Source organism: Myotis nattereri, assembly GCF_964212035.1.
Source record: "Myotis nattereri genome assembly, chromosome: X".
Classification (NCBI taxonomy): Eukaryota; Metazoa; Chordata; class Mammalia; order Chiroptera; family Vespertilionidae; genus Myotis; species Myotis nattereri.
In genome coordinates this window covers 51366753-51380352 of record NC_138078.1, presented here as the reverse complement: position 1 = coordinate 51380352, position 13600 = coordinate 51366753, and the positions used below count along the sequence as shown (strand labels likewise).

At 53.7% G+C, this 13600-nt stretch overlaps 1 protein-coding gene across 4 annotated transcripts in view; it reads right to left on the bottom strand.

The window, feature by feature from the left end:
* Positions 1 to 12186, bottom strand: part of DLG3 (discs large MAGUK scaffold protein 3) — a 56425-nt gene extending 44239 nt beyond the window's left edge. For 3 of the 4 annotated variants that reach the window (XM_081080847.1, XM_081080848.1, XM_081080849.1), the window contains exons 1-9: positions 11725 to 12186; positions 8375 to 8425; positions 7830 to 7954; positions 7447 to 7616; positions 7031 to 7167; positions 6546 to 6690; positions 5805 to 5964; positions 4048 to 4204; positions 3524 to 3626 (exon numbers count right to left, since the gene is read on the bottom strand). In XM_081080847.1, the coding sequence (XP_080936973.1) occupies positions 3524 to 3626; positions 4048 to 4204; positions 5805 to 5964; positions 6546 to 6690; positions 7031 to 7167; positions 7447 to 7616; positions 7830 to 7954; positions 8375 to 8425; positions 11725 to 12081 (1405 nt within the window). In that variant the 5' untranslated portion in view covers positions 12082 to 12186. Of the gene's footprint in view, positions 1 to 2575; positions 2771 to 3523; positions 3627 to 4047; positions 4205 to 5804; positions 5965 to 6545; positions 6691 to 7030; positions 7168 to 7446; positions 7617 to 7829; positions 7955 to 8374; positions 8426 to 11724 lie in introns of those variants that run through there. The other variant, XM_081080850.1, reaches the window with a different exon arrangement.
* Between the last annotated feature and the right edge of the window lie 1414 nt (positions 12187 to 13600).

The following is a 13600-nucleotide window of genomic DNA, read 5'->3' as shown; positions in this document are numbered from 1 at the left end:
ATGCTAGTGGTATTTTTAGCTAATAGGTAGGATTGCTGTGTCCACGACAGTTTAGAGCAATCAGGAGTGAAACTATTAAACAGCATCTCTCACTGTGGCACTTTTATCACAGTACTTCTATTTTAGTATTTTCCAAAGCTCCGTCATAAAAATACGTGTAAAGCACCCATGTTAGGCACAGTACAAAGTTCAAATAGATAGCCACAGTTTCTATCTTCATTATGGGTTTACATTAAGCAACCCAGATATATGAAAAAATCTCAAAGTTAAGAGCATTTCCACTGAGCTGCCATCCAGCCTCTAAATGTCCAGGCAATTCCAATAATTGCACCCTCTCTATGTGTTAAAAGGAGAGGAGTAATGAAAATGTTCTAAAATTCACTGACCATGGATGCACAATTCTGTGAATGCACTAAAAGCCACTGAGTTGCACACCTAAATGGGTGAATTTTATGGTATGTGAATTATATCTCAGTTAAGCCATTTAAAAAGGAAGAATTGTTCTTATTCTGTTCTAATTAGTCAAAGCTATTTTTTCAAAGCTCTCATACTAAAGGGTATCTAGCTAAAGGCTACACTGATTTGGCAATGCTGCCTCAGTAGCCACAATGGAGATTAATCTTCCCTTGCGCATACATCTCTCATTCCCTCATTCTTTTCCCCTCATCTCTCTTTCCCTAGTTCCTTTCCAGGTGTTCCTCTGCTCTAGCTAGGTCTTAGGTCTCTCAGGTATTCCCAAGCACAATTGGTCCCACTTGCTGACCCTCAGCAACTTTCCTTTCATGACCTTAGGCAAGTCAAGTCCCTCTGCTACTGTCGCTGTTCCGGTTTGCACAATGAGGGTTTGGACTATATAATCCTTTCCAGCTTCCATATTCCATGTAAAAAAAAATGAACACTTACTTGGCCAATAACATGTGATCTCTGCCATTTTAGCCAACAGACATATGTTTGGATTATTCATTTTGTAAATGCCCATATGATACAATCTTTTAATGAACAGTGTTTAATATATTTATAAAATGATCAACATGGAGTCCATATTTTTAAAAACTACCACTTTATCAAAGAAAATTCAGAGCCCAACACAGAATGCTTGATAGTCCCTATAGACTTGTCTCCAAGGGTTCATTTTTGAATGAGAAAAAAAAGGAGCTTTTGCATGTTGGGATCCTGTTGGATTTACCAAACCGAAGAAAGAAAATTGGGGTGACAGAGCTTTAACAGCAATGGCTCAACTGAATCCTAAGAGAAGAAAGGCTTTGTGTAGCAAGTGGTAGAGAGACCTAACATAAGACAGCACCTCAACATACATTATACACTCTCAGAAATAGTCTGAGAGCAATAAACACTGCAGGAATCCTTTTACCCTGGACAACTTGCAGCTTTGTATGGAAACCAGTTACATTCCCCCAACAAAACTCACAAAAATATGTCGTCACCAGTTCCCAACACCCTACCACCAGACAAATTCACAGTATTGTTTCCATGTGCCAAACATCAGAGAGCAAAACTGAAAGAAACACATCAATTTCTCCTACACACACACACACACACACACACACACACACACACACACACGACAAAACCATTTTCTTTGCAGAACCTACATTATCAAAGTTGTGGGCATGAAATAGATACACACCGGTTGCTAATAAAAATCAGATGGTTAGCTCTACACTAAGAAGCAAACAGCAAACACAGAAATCATAAAAACAATAACCCTAAGGTGTGTTTCTTATCTTTAAGCTGAACACCAAACATGGAGAGAAATGACTCAGAGTGTCCATCTGCATCTCTCCCATTACCTCAACCCAGCCAGCTCTCCTGTTAGTTACCTCCCTACACTAGTGCAGAAGGTGCAGGCCCCTCTCTTCTTTCCCTTCAGGCTCTTGGCTGGAGGTACTGAACCAGAGTGGGGGGAGGGCGGAAAGGACAAAGGTAGGCGCTTTAGATCCCTGGGCTTGAGGATAGGGCTCCCAGCCTCTCCCTTTCTCATCACACAACCAACGCACCTGCCCAGGAGAGGTCCCTTCCTCCACCTTAGTAACTGGTCCATGGGGCCTAGATGTCCGAAGAGCCTGAGAGTTGCAGCCCTCAGAGACAAAAGCTGGGCTAACAAAGAGGAGGGGGAGGCAAACGAAGTCGGTGCAAACAAAAGCGTGGGTTGGGGGCCCTGAAAAGGCCAAGTCTATCTCTGGTGTTCCCAGAGGTAGCAGGATTTGGTGGATTCAAGAGCGCGGGGGAGGGGCGCTTTAGAAAATTCCTCAGAGGTTAGGGATTAGGGAGCTGCTACGGGAGGGCTGAGGCCCTGAGGCACAAAGCGGGCAGAACTGGCTGGGAGAGGTGATGGCAAAGAGATGCCGTAGAAGGGGCCTGGGAACGGGAGAGGGTCGCTCCCTGGGCCCGGGAGGGACCCCCAATAGGGGACCCAAGCTGTGCCCGCAGGGGCTGAGGGAAGAGTACAAAGGGGGGGGGGGCAGTGTTAGAAAAGAGAGTCAGAGAACAGAATCGTAGAGAGGCTCAGGCGGACAGGGAGGGGACCTGACCCCCGCCCCCGTCCGCCCCACCTCACCTGGCGCCGGTCCGAGTCCAGGTCTAGTGCTGAGAAAGCGCCAGCTCCGGCTGCCCCTACGTCCCGCGCGGGAGACCACGGACACAAAGCGGGGCGCGCTAGAGGAGGGGAGGAGGGGAGGAGGGGGAGAGGGACGGCAGGGAGGAGGAGGAGACGCCTGAGGCGCGTGAGGGGGTAGGAGGGACGCCCGCCGCCTGGGTCAGGGGGAGGGGCGTGCGGCTGGAGGCCTCGCTTGACTAGCCAATGGCTACTCTGCCGGCCGGCAGGCGCGCCTGCCGGCCAGAGGCTCACCTCCGCACCTGGGCCTCCGTGGGTCCTAGCCAATCAAAGGCCTTAATTTGCATATCTGGCCCCGCCCACTCGCCCCAGCCCAGGGAAGCTCTCTGAGAACACAAAGAAGGCCCTCGTAGGGGGAGAGGGTCCACTCCTGATTCCCTACCCCGAGGGTTTGGCATCACCTTTTCGGCGCGCTTATGGGTTTTTCATGGTCACCCTGATATGGGAAGAGAAGGCGGGGTGTGGGGGGTCATAGAGCTTTGGCCCAAGATGTTTTAAGTCGGATCACTTCTCCCTGAAGTACTTCTAACCAAGCTACCCTCCTCCGTTCCAGGGCACACAGTTCCGTGTCTTGGTCTCTGAGCCCTCCGAGCCCCATTCCTTCCCCTCCCCTTTTTCCAGCCTCCCCAATCTCTGTGCTTCCTCCCGTAGGCTGCTGCCCACTACTGGCCTTCTGTTGTACTGCAGCCCTGATCAGCAGGTTCTGAGTATATATAGCCTTCATAGATGCTCCCTGACTTGCCCAAACCTACCCCTGTCCAGAGAGCAAGAGGTTACTGCACTAAAACAGAAAGGACCTTGGCTAGTGGCTTTGATGCCTATGATGGCAAAAAGCCGATACTTGAAAGTGTAAACTCCTCAAATTATCTTGCCCCTCCTTCCTTCTCCTACCTTCCGGTCTGTACTGGGCCACAATGGTGACTGACTGGCCAGCCCGTTTTAGAGCAGCTGCAGCCTGCTCATGAGTTGCATTCCTCAGGTTGACGCCATTCACCTGTTGAAAGAGAGGAGCTATGAGCCACCCCTAAAGCAAGAACGAGAGTCCTATGTCATAGCAGTTAGGACAGGGAGATGGGTACCCATCCCTAAGCCTACTCAGATGCCTTTCTCAATATCCCACCCTTGCCCCTAAGAGGAGACATAAAGGATATGGCATCCCTAGTGTAGTAATTATCTTTATGAGGTCAAATGCCAACCAGGGTTAAGATAAAAGGAACATTCATTTCCTCCTCAAGGATAAATCTCATCTCAGTCCCTGTTCCTCACTAAAGACATACAAAAGAAAATATAAGTTTTCTCCAGTTCTTAGCCTTTCATCCATCTCAAGAAGTGTTCCTTAGAGAAAGCAAGGTCTCCTCTCCTCCCTTTTAGACCGGCACGGCTCCTATCCTCCCACCTCGCCTTTGTCTCCTCACCGATAAGATCCGGTCTCCCCTGCGCAGCTCCCCACTCAGGTCAGCTGGGCCTCCTGCCAGGATGAAGGAGACAAAAATGCCTTCTCCATCCTCTCCTCCCACGATGTTGAAGCCCAGGCCTGTGGAGCCCTTGTGCAGGATGATCTTGCGGGGCTCTCTGGTGGGAAAGCAGTGGAAGGGTCAGAACAAGGTAGATATTATCTGGCATCCCTACGAGGGCCTGTCTGGAACAAGTCCCATATCACTGCAGAAGGACTTGAGTCCCTATGTATGATACCCTGTTCCTCCCTTTCTCTCCTAGAACCTGCTTGGCTGCTGTTTTCTGCCAGGTGCCAAGTTTCAGTTCCTCTTCCCTCCCTTATTCCTGAGGGCTTGGAGTCAGCTCCCCAGTGGATAGTCCCCTACTCTCTCAGGTCAGCAAAGCCCTAGCCTGGACTCTAAACACTATAGTTCAGAGCCCATTCACTGGTCCTCTTCCTCCCCAGATTCTCCTATCCTACCAACTGGTGTGATGGAGCTGGGGCCACAGAAGGGGAGCCAGTTAGGAACAGTGGAATCACTCTGGAGTTGATTGCACTCTCCATCCATAAAATGTGCATACTTACTTTCCACATGCTCCTCTGCTCTTTTAAAATTCCACCCCCAACTCTGACCCCTCCTACCTTCCCCAATAACAGATGTAATTACCAATTACTATGCACCCTGGCTAAGTGATGTGGAAGACAGAGATAAAGAGTTCCCAGGTCCCCCAAGGGGGCACGAGAGCCTAACTGAAGCAAGGGAACAAATACATAGAAAACCTGGACTACAACTAACCATGTGTAAGAAATCCCTCAGTAAATGGTCACAGTGTCACCAGATGAGGGCAACAGCCACTCAGGTATATCCATATACAGACTCCCAGCACTTTAAGGCCCACCACATTCACTTTTAAGCATCTTTCATCAGAGGAGCCCCAAGTCCAAGATTCCTCCTTTCTTGCTCCAGGTCTAGGCCCTAGGCTTCCTTAGTGAGTCCCGGATATTCTTGCTCGAAGCCCTCCTCTCCTCCTACCTGGCATCCCCTCCAGGTCGTAGGGAGCGGAGCGGCCAAGCCCACCTCTGCGAAGCCCTCCTCCAGGCCGAGGCTGAGGCCGAGCCCAAGCCCTGGGCTAAGCCTGAGCCGGAGAACTTGAGCGCCCTCTCCATGGCTCCTGCGGTTCTCCCCCGTCCGCCTATCCTTCAGGGGCCCCACTGCAGCCAGCCTAGCAGCCTAGCAGGCCCCACCCCACGGCAAACCTGTCCCCCGGAACCCTGGCCGGCTTGACCAGTTCCACAGAGGCCGCCGCCAGAGTGGGGCGGGGCCGGTCCCTATGAAGCCACCTGGCCCGCCGGCCTCCCTGCGTCCCACCCAACCCCACTGGCCGCGCGGCTTTCTTCTGTAATTCTTCATGATTGCAGCAGAGGGGGCGGCAACTGTCTCGGGACAGGAACCCCGCAGCCTCCACCTCCTCGGTCCCCAAAACACTCCACCCCACCCTTTCTCTGCACTTTGGATCGGGGCCACACACTTGGCACTCCCCCTGATGGTAGAACTTGTCCCTGCAGTCTCTTCTGTTCCTTCTTAGGGCCCCAAGGGTTGAGAGAGGGCCTCAGACCCCAAAGATGGGAGCGATGAGGGCCTTGTCCTCTTCTTTGCCATACTACACTAGGCCTGTGGCCAGCCAGAAGCGGATTCCTCTCCTCCCCACCCCTATACTGGGGGTGGGATAGTCTCACCTGGTGAAGTCCTCCTCAGCCAGCATGTGCCTGGGAATTGGAGAGTAGCGGGCGGGGGGAACCTGAGGAGGAGCAGGGTAGCTGACCTTGCTCTCTACAGCCCCCAGATAACCCAGGCTGGAATTATGGCTTATGTGGTTGTCAGCCAAGGCAGTAAAAGCTGGAATCAAGAAAGGGCGAGAAAATTTCAGAGACCATTCCACATAGGTACCTTCCTCTCCTCCCCAAGGACTGTCTCTCACACCCCACCTCAGATGCACCTCAGCACCAAGGGCTGCTGATTCCTCAGGCCTCTCTGCCCCACTCCACCCCAAGGATTCCTCCTCCACAGTCCCTTTCTGAATCCTGGGCTCAATCCTGTGAGTCTTAGAAAGAGCTGAAGTCAAGGCAGTCTACAAAGAAAGGCATGACTGGAGGTGTAACTAATAATAATCCCTCACATCTCTATAGCCTAATACAGTTTTCCAAGGGCTTTCTCGTCCATGATCCCATTTGAACCTTGCAGCAGGCCTATGAAGAAGGCAGCACACATATCATTAGCTTAGCTCCTTTTTGCCAAAGCGGAAACTAAAGACAGGTGAAAGGGACTTGCCCAAGGGACCAGCTATAAGGTGTGGACTCAGTTCTCCTGAGCACTAGTCCTCTGTTCTCGCTCCATATTAACAAGGGGTATGCAATTCTTCCCCTCCAGAAACCAGGGGCAGGGGCTTCAGCCCAGGGACAGGGCAGATGGGTACGTACTGCTGGCATAGTCAGGAGGTGCGTACATGTCGTTGAGGTGAAGGCTGCCTGGCTTGGCCACCTTCAGATAGACCATATCAGAGGTGTTCTTCAGTGAGGCCACAGCTTCCTCATGCCTCACATCCTGCAGATTGGTGTTGTTCACCTAGAAGAGGAGAGGCCTTCAGGCTAGCACTTGAGAGAAGGAAGGGCATCTCAGGGACTCCCGAGAGGGGCCCTTTCAGTGAAATTCAACAGTGCTCTCACAGAGACCCAAGGACAGTGCTGTGAAGAGCAGAGAAGCCTGGGATAGGGGTAGGGAAGATAAGGGACTCCCAGCCATGAAAAGAAGTAGGGCCTTGGTATCCGATACACCCAACTCCGATGATGCTCTTGAAATTCCCCACAATGCCTAATACCTGAATGAGGTTCAGGTGGAGTGAGAGGCTGCTAGAGCTCCACCTTCCCACCCTACCATTTGGGCATTTCTGTGAAGACTGTCTCACCGCCAGCAGCCGGTCCCCGATCTGTAGGCGGCCATCCTTCTGAGCAGCACCCCCCTCAATGATCTTGGTGATGTAGATGCTGTTGTCTCCTGGGATGTGCTGGTTGCCAATGCCCCCAGCAATGCTGAAACCCAGGCCTGGGCAGGAACCAGCAGGGAGTGGGAGAAGGACACAGAAGTTAGAGTGCTCAGTCAATTCAATCCAAAACCCAACGCCTGCCCCCAGCCAACACACTCCCCTGGGGATCCCAAACACTAGGCTGCCATCCCGAGGTCAGTAGGGTGAAACATGAGGTCAAGAAAGAAGGCTGTGAGCTGGTATGGGGAGTCAGGCAAGGAGTAAGGCTATTCCCTTCCATTTCCTACATAGCCAACCAGGGACCTCTGGCCAGAGCATAGGAACCCAGAGGGCCACACCTTTGGGCCCTTTGAGCAGGTTGACCTCCATGATGGTCTCAGGTGGGGGTTGTCGCCTCCGCACCACCAACCGCACCACAGGGCCCGCCTCCTTCAGCGCCTCCACAGCTCGGCTGTGCACCACCTCTGACACGTCCACCTCATTCACCCGCAGCACACAGTCATTCACCCTGTGGGGGAAGCCCAAGAGGCATGACACTGTGACACAACCTCTCCACCCCTCTCTCCCCTCCTTCTGCTCCTCTCCCCCAACCTCCTCCTCCTCATTCCTTTCCCCCTCCTCCTCTCAGATTGAACCAAAGGGCCATCCTGCCAGGCAGTCCTCCTCCCCTCATCTCCATCCTCCCCCTGCCTCCCCCAGCCCTGCTTCCAGGCCACCTCACCCTAGCCTCCCGTCCATGGCAGCTGCTCCACCAGGAATGATCTTGGTAATGAAGATGCCAGGGTCATCAGGGACATGGGGATTGTCAATGCCACCTGCGATGCTGAAGCCCAGGCCGGAATTGCCCTGCAGAAAGGAGTGGAGGGGCACAGTCTGCTCACTCAGAGGGCATGAGGAAGGGTTCCTGGTTCCCCAACCTCGCCTAATCCCCAGGCCAGGTGCTCCAGGCCTCAGAAGGGGCCAGGGCAGACCAGGGCACATTCGTCAGAAACCTGGTGGCTTCCCAGCCTGTGCTGATCATTTTGGCATAGAGGCCTCAGCAAAGCCACCCCCTCCCCAATTCCCCAGGCTTCAGCAAGCAAGGTCAATTAATATTTGTTAGTCGGTTCACTGATTGATGCAGTGATGTGGCCTCTGAGTGCCGCTGTTTCCCCATCCTCTCAATGCAGGTCCCCCTCTGAGTCTTAAGAGTGAGGTTCAAGGCCCTCCTCTCTCTTGACTTAATCCCTCCTCTCCATTTTCATCCCATCCCACTGACAAACTCACCCGTTCCAGCACTATCTCCTCATACTTGAACATGCCATCGCTGCCATTTACCTAGGGGAAGACACAGGCAGTTCCCTAAATGCCTTCTGTACACCCCCCAGCCAGTTGCCCCCTGGTCAACCTGCTCCTCCACACTCCCCACAGAGTAGAAGAGCCCAAATAGATCCCAGACACCTATTGGCCACAGATGGGGACAGGCTGACCCTGAGGAGTCCACCTCCTCACCTTGCTTCCAGCTATATCATGCCAAACTCAGCTGTTCATTTAGCTCAGATCAATGGTCTGGGACTGAGCCAGCCAGTGGTGCACTCAAGGAGAGACTGGGCTCCAGGGCCTTGTGGTTCACTAGGAGGGGTGTGGAGCTGGCCTGAGCGGGGTGGCAAAAATGGAACATGGTAGATAAACCAAGCCATGCCCAGCATCCATGGGGGTACCCAGGACTTGGACAGGGACCTGCTTGCCTTCTTAACCACAGCTCTCCATGGTGCAGATCACAGACTCCCACTGTGTCAGAGGTAGAAAGACAGCAGATACCATCTTGTCCAATCTCCCTCATATGATAAATGGTGGCACTGAGGCTCAGAGAGGACACAGATTGTGTTAGAGGCACGCTGGGAGTTAGTGGCAGAGCAGAGACTAGAATCTGGATTAAAACAAGCTGCCAAGGCCACTGATGTGTTGGCCACTTATCCCTTTCCCCAGCAGAGCTCATGGGGAAAAAGGAAGTTGCCTCCTTCAGAGTACCTTATAAACCCTCATTCTCCATCTCCTAATGTGTCCCCAGGAACCCAAGTCTACATGGGTAGAAGGAGTGAAAGTCCTAATCCATTTTCAACCAAGAGGTGTTTAGTACGGAACCCTTTGTGTTTCCCAGCAGGAAGGCCCAGGGTAGGATCTGGCTGGGAGTCAGAGGCAAAGCCAGAGATGCTACAGGAGCAGAATGGACAATATTCCCCAGGAGGGAGAAGCTGATGACCATGGACCGATTGGCAGCAAAGTCCATGGCCTTCAACATGCAATAGCCATGGGAGAAGACACAAGGGAAGGGGACAGAAACACAGGGTTAGTCTGACCAGCCCACAGAGGTGGCCTCCCAGACGGCACATACTAATAGCCATTGTCAAGTAAAAATCTGATTCTGGACAGACAAGTAGCATCTGCTTTCTGGCTCCCACTCTCATCATCCCCCCAAACGGAGAAACCCTCTTGCCTCTCTCCCCAGGTAACCTGACAGTCCTTCTCCATCTTTTTCTGGCTCTTGCCTTACCCCTAATCTCCTCTGAAAAGGGGACCTGGGAACCCAGGGTGGGGGTTCCTCCATATGCCTGTTCTGCTTCTCTCTCCCACCTTCACCCCACACACCTTTGGCTTTGAGAAGCAGAGAGGATGAGATGAGGAGAGGACTGGCTAGTCATGACTCTACCTTTTCTGGACCTGACTCCAAGACTTTATGCCCTGCAGCTCTAGGAGTTGGTGGGAGGACGCCAGCTGCAGCCCCACTCTGGTCCCTGATCCCAGGAGGAACTGATGGTTCTTCAGAGTCCCCAAACCAACACAGCTGCCTGAAGTACCATGCAACAGAAACGCAGCGGAAAGAACTGCACATGCAGCTCTTGCATGCACTTGGGGTACCATGTGTGCCCACATGTTATAAGCCATGCTTCCAGTCCAGCTCCAGTGAGATCCAGAGGCTCCTGCTCCCAACTGGTCCACCCTCCCACTGCCCCCCTCAGGGACTCTGCTCCCAGAGCCAAAAGGCATCCAGAGATCAGCCCCAGCAAAGAAACATTGCCAACTGTCACCCATCTCCCAGCTGAGCAGGACAAGCGTAAGAGAGTGTCTGCAAGGATAGGACCCCTGGATAGAGAGGAAAAGGAGAGAGCTAGACTCGCTGAAGAAGGCAAGGGGCCAAGGAAAGAGACACAAGAAATAGTAAGTGTAGACAGACAGAAGGGCAGAACCAAGAAAGGACTCCTCTCCCCAGGAAGTCCCCATCATTGCTTCTGAGTGAGAGCACATCCTATCCCCAGAGAAGGACAGAGGTGGCCAGAATGGTCACTACCTGCTCTCGACAGCAAAACCTCCTCCTCTCTCTCTACCCTAGGGACTGCAGAGCCAAATAACCAGGCAGGCCCTCCGCCATGTGTGCCAGGGACCTGGCTCTGCCGGCCCAGCCTCCATTTTGCTGCTTCTCCCACAGATGCTCCTTCCATTTTCTAAGCTGGCAGTTTAGGCTGGGAGTGGAAGACAGAGTTGTGCCTTGCACCCAGGGGTTCCCAAGCTGTAAGCCATACCTGGGGGGCCAAGTTCTCCCACGTCTGGGGGTACCTAATGGGGCATGCCCCACTGGGGGCAGTTCTTACACCAGAGCAGATGTCTTGTGCCCGGCTCCAGGCATCATGCCTGTTCTGGAGCGAGGAAGCTTGTTTCAGTCCCCCCTCCAGCACACACACACTTCAGAGCTGCTTGGACAAAAGAGTCTGTCCTTCTCGGCATCCTCTCAGCCTTGCTTGGGACGTGTCTCTCTCTTCCTCTCCTTCCCCTCCTTTGCCTGTCAAGCACCTCTTCAAAGGGACACACCACACACACACACACACACACACACACACACACACACACCACACAGAGGCACATATGTGCACACACTTGCAGCCACATGCTCACACACATATACATGTAGCGACACACACGGGGAAACACAGCCGTCCCTGAAGCCTCATATACAGAAACACCTCCGCGGTCAGACATTCTCATACGTCCATGTGCACATTCACACACAAAGGGACTGGGACGGAGAGGGACTCATGGCATGGAGGGATGAAGCTCAGCGAGCTGGGCACATGGGCTCTACATAGATTCACAGGAGCTTCATTGCCTTTCTTCACACACCTCAACATACACACACACACATCACACATCACACATGTCACATGTCCCCCCTACGCAGAGCACCATGCCCCCTCCTCCCCTCCCGCGGAGACACACCACACACAGCTCCCGCAGAACCTCCCGCCCCTGCCAGACACAGAGACACTGCTGAGCCCCCGCACTGAGACAAACCCAATTCCCCACACAGGAAAATGTGCTCCTCCGCCATACCTTCACCCCCCGACACACACAGCTCCTCACAACCCCCTCCAAACGGAGACCCCCAAACAGACACACACTGTGAAGCATACATTTCCTACCATCTCTCCTGGCCCAGCTGCAATGCTAGGGCTTAGGGTCCACTGGTTTGGAGCCCCACGAACCCGTGCTGCACCCCAGGCCTCTAGGCCCTCACTCCCCAGCCGCTCCCCCCCCCCCAGTTGCCCCACCGCCGTCCTCCCCTCCCCCCTACTGGTTCATACCTGCTCATACCAGTCCCGGTTGGTACAGGTGCACTCAGGCCACCAACTGGGGCCGCTGCCGTTGAGTTTGGGAGTGCTCTTGCCTGGGACTGGCTTAGGGGTTACTGGCCCCACATCCCGGCCGGTGGGGATGAGCTTGGCCTTGGTGCGTGGGGTGGGGGTGGCCCCCGCCTGCGAAGGCAGGGTCTGCGAGCTGTAGCCCCCATATGCCGTACTGGCTCCATTTCCCCCACCTGGCCCATAGGGATCTGGCACCTGCCAGTCCCCGTAGCCCGGAGGCTCGAGGCGCCTCAGGGCAGCCAGGCGGGTCACCTCGTAGCACTCGGGGCACTTACAGCAGTGCTGGTGCTTGTGCATGGCACTGCCCCCCGCGGCCCGAACCCCCCAGCCAACGCCGGTTTCCACGCTGCCGCCGCTGCCGCCACTGCCACCGCCGCCGCCGCTGCCGCCGCCGCCGCCTCCACCGCCGCCGCCAGGTTCCCGGGCACACTCACACTGCTCCGACCAGGAAGGGGGGGGCACCCGTGGGGGCGCCCGAGCGGAGCGGGGCCTGGGGCCGGGCGGGCGTCCCGGGGCCTCTGCCCCCACGCTGCCCCGCACCCACGGCTCCCCCTCCAGCACTGGTGGCTCCGTGTCGCCCGTAGTGGCTCCTGGGCCTAGGCCCAGCGGCAAAGAAGAAGCAGGAGCCTGGGCAGAGGCTGGGTGCTGCGAGGACCGCTCCTGCACTGGTCCCCAGGATGGATCTGAGTGGAGTCAAGAGCATCTCTCCCTGGCTCCTTTCTCAGTTGATTCCAGCCAATCAGCGTGCAGAGTCAGGCAGCAGCAGCGGCAGGAATGCTAAACAGCAGCTCCTTAAAGAAACAGAGGCAGTGTCGCCCCCAGGTTCAGCTCCAGCTCCCCAGATAACTGGGGTACCGACAACCCTACGGCTGAGGCAGAGGACTTAGGCCATAGGTGAGCTCAGCCCCCAATCTCATGCCCCCATGTTCCAAATTTCAGCCCATTCGCCCACTCCACCCCACCCCACTTCCAAGAGGGAGTTGCAGAAAGATGCTCAATGGGTCCCCCGGCTTACTCAGAGCTGAGGCCACCAGGAATAAAGACTTAAGGTAGAAGAATGGACTGAAGAGATGCTGGGGAAGTGCTCTCTCCTAACAGGGGATCAGGGCAGAGGGCAGCTTAGGAGGCCTCTCTCATGTGAGTGCCTCCTCTCCAGTACTATTGTTCTCTCAATCTCTAGGCCCTGAAATGCCAGTAACCTCCCACTTAACCTGCTTCCATTACCAGTGAGGCACTTAAGCCTAGAACAGGAGGAAAAGAAAGCTCTAACTTATTGTCCCTGGCCCACAGACTCCTCCTGTATCCTCCACCCAACTTCCTCATGGTTATGATGGGGGAAAGAGCTTCAGGGTGCAAGAGGAAAGAGAATACAGGGCAGGAGGAAAAGCAAATAGAGATATGAAGTAAGAGAAACCATTTCAGGGGTCTGAAGAACTTGGTAATCTCCTTAGCCTCTCCTGGCTCAGCCTGCTGGAGGATGGAAGTAGGATGACATGTCCAGACTATCTTTTTGCTGTTCTTGTTTTGTCATTAGCTACCAAGTATTGAGTCTTTACAAAATCCTAAGTGCTTTTCACGTGCAGACAAAAACCCTACGAAGGTTATTATTATCTTAATTTCATCAATGAGAAATTGAGACTCAGAGGTGTTAATTCGGGTAGGTACCACAGTTGGAAGTGACAGAATCAGAATGCAAAGCCTGGCCATTTGCCTCAAGAGTCTATGCTCCAAACCACTCCAGTACAACAGGTCCATTCTAAGGTTCTTCTTCAGAACTTAGATCTCAGTTCAACAGATAATCATTGCACACTAACTC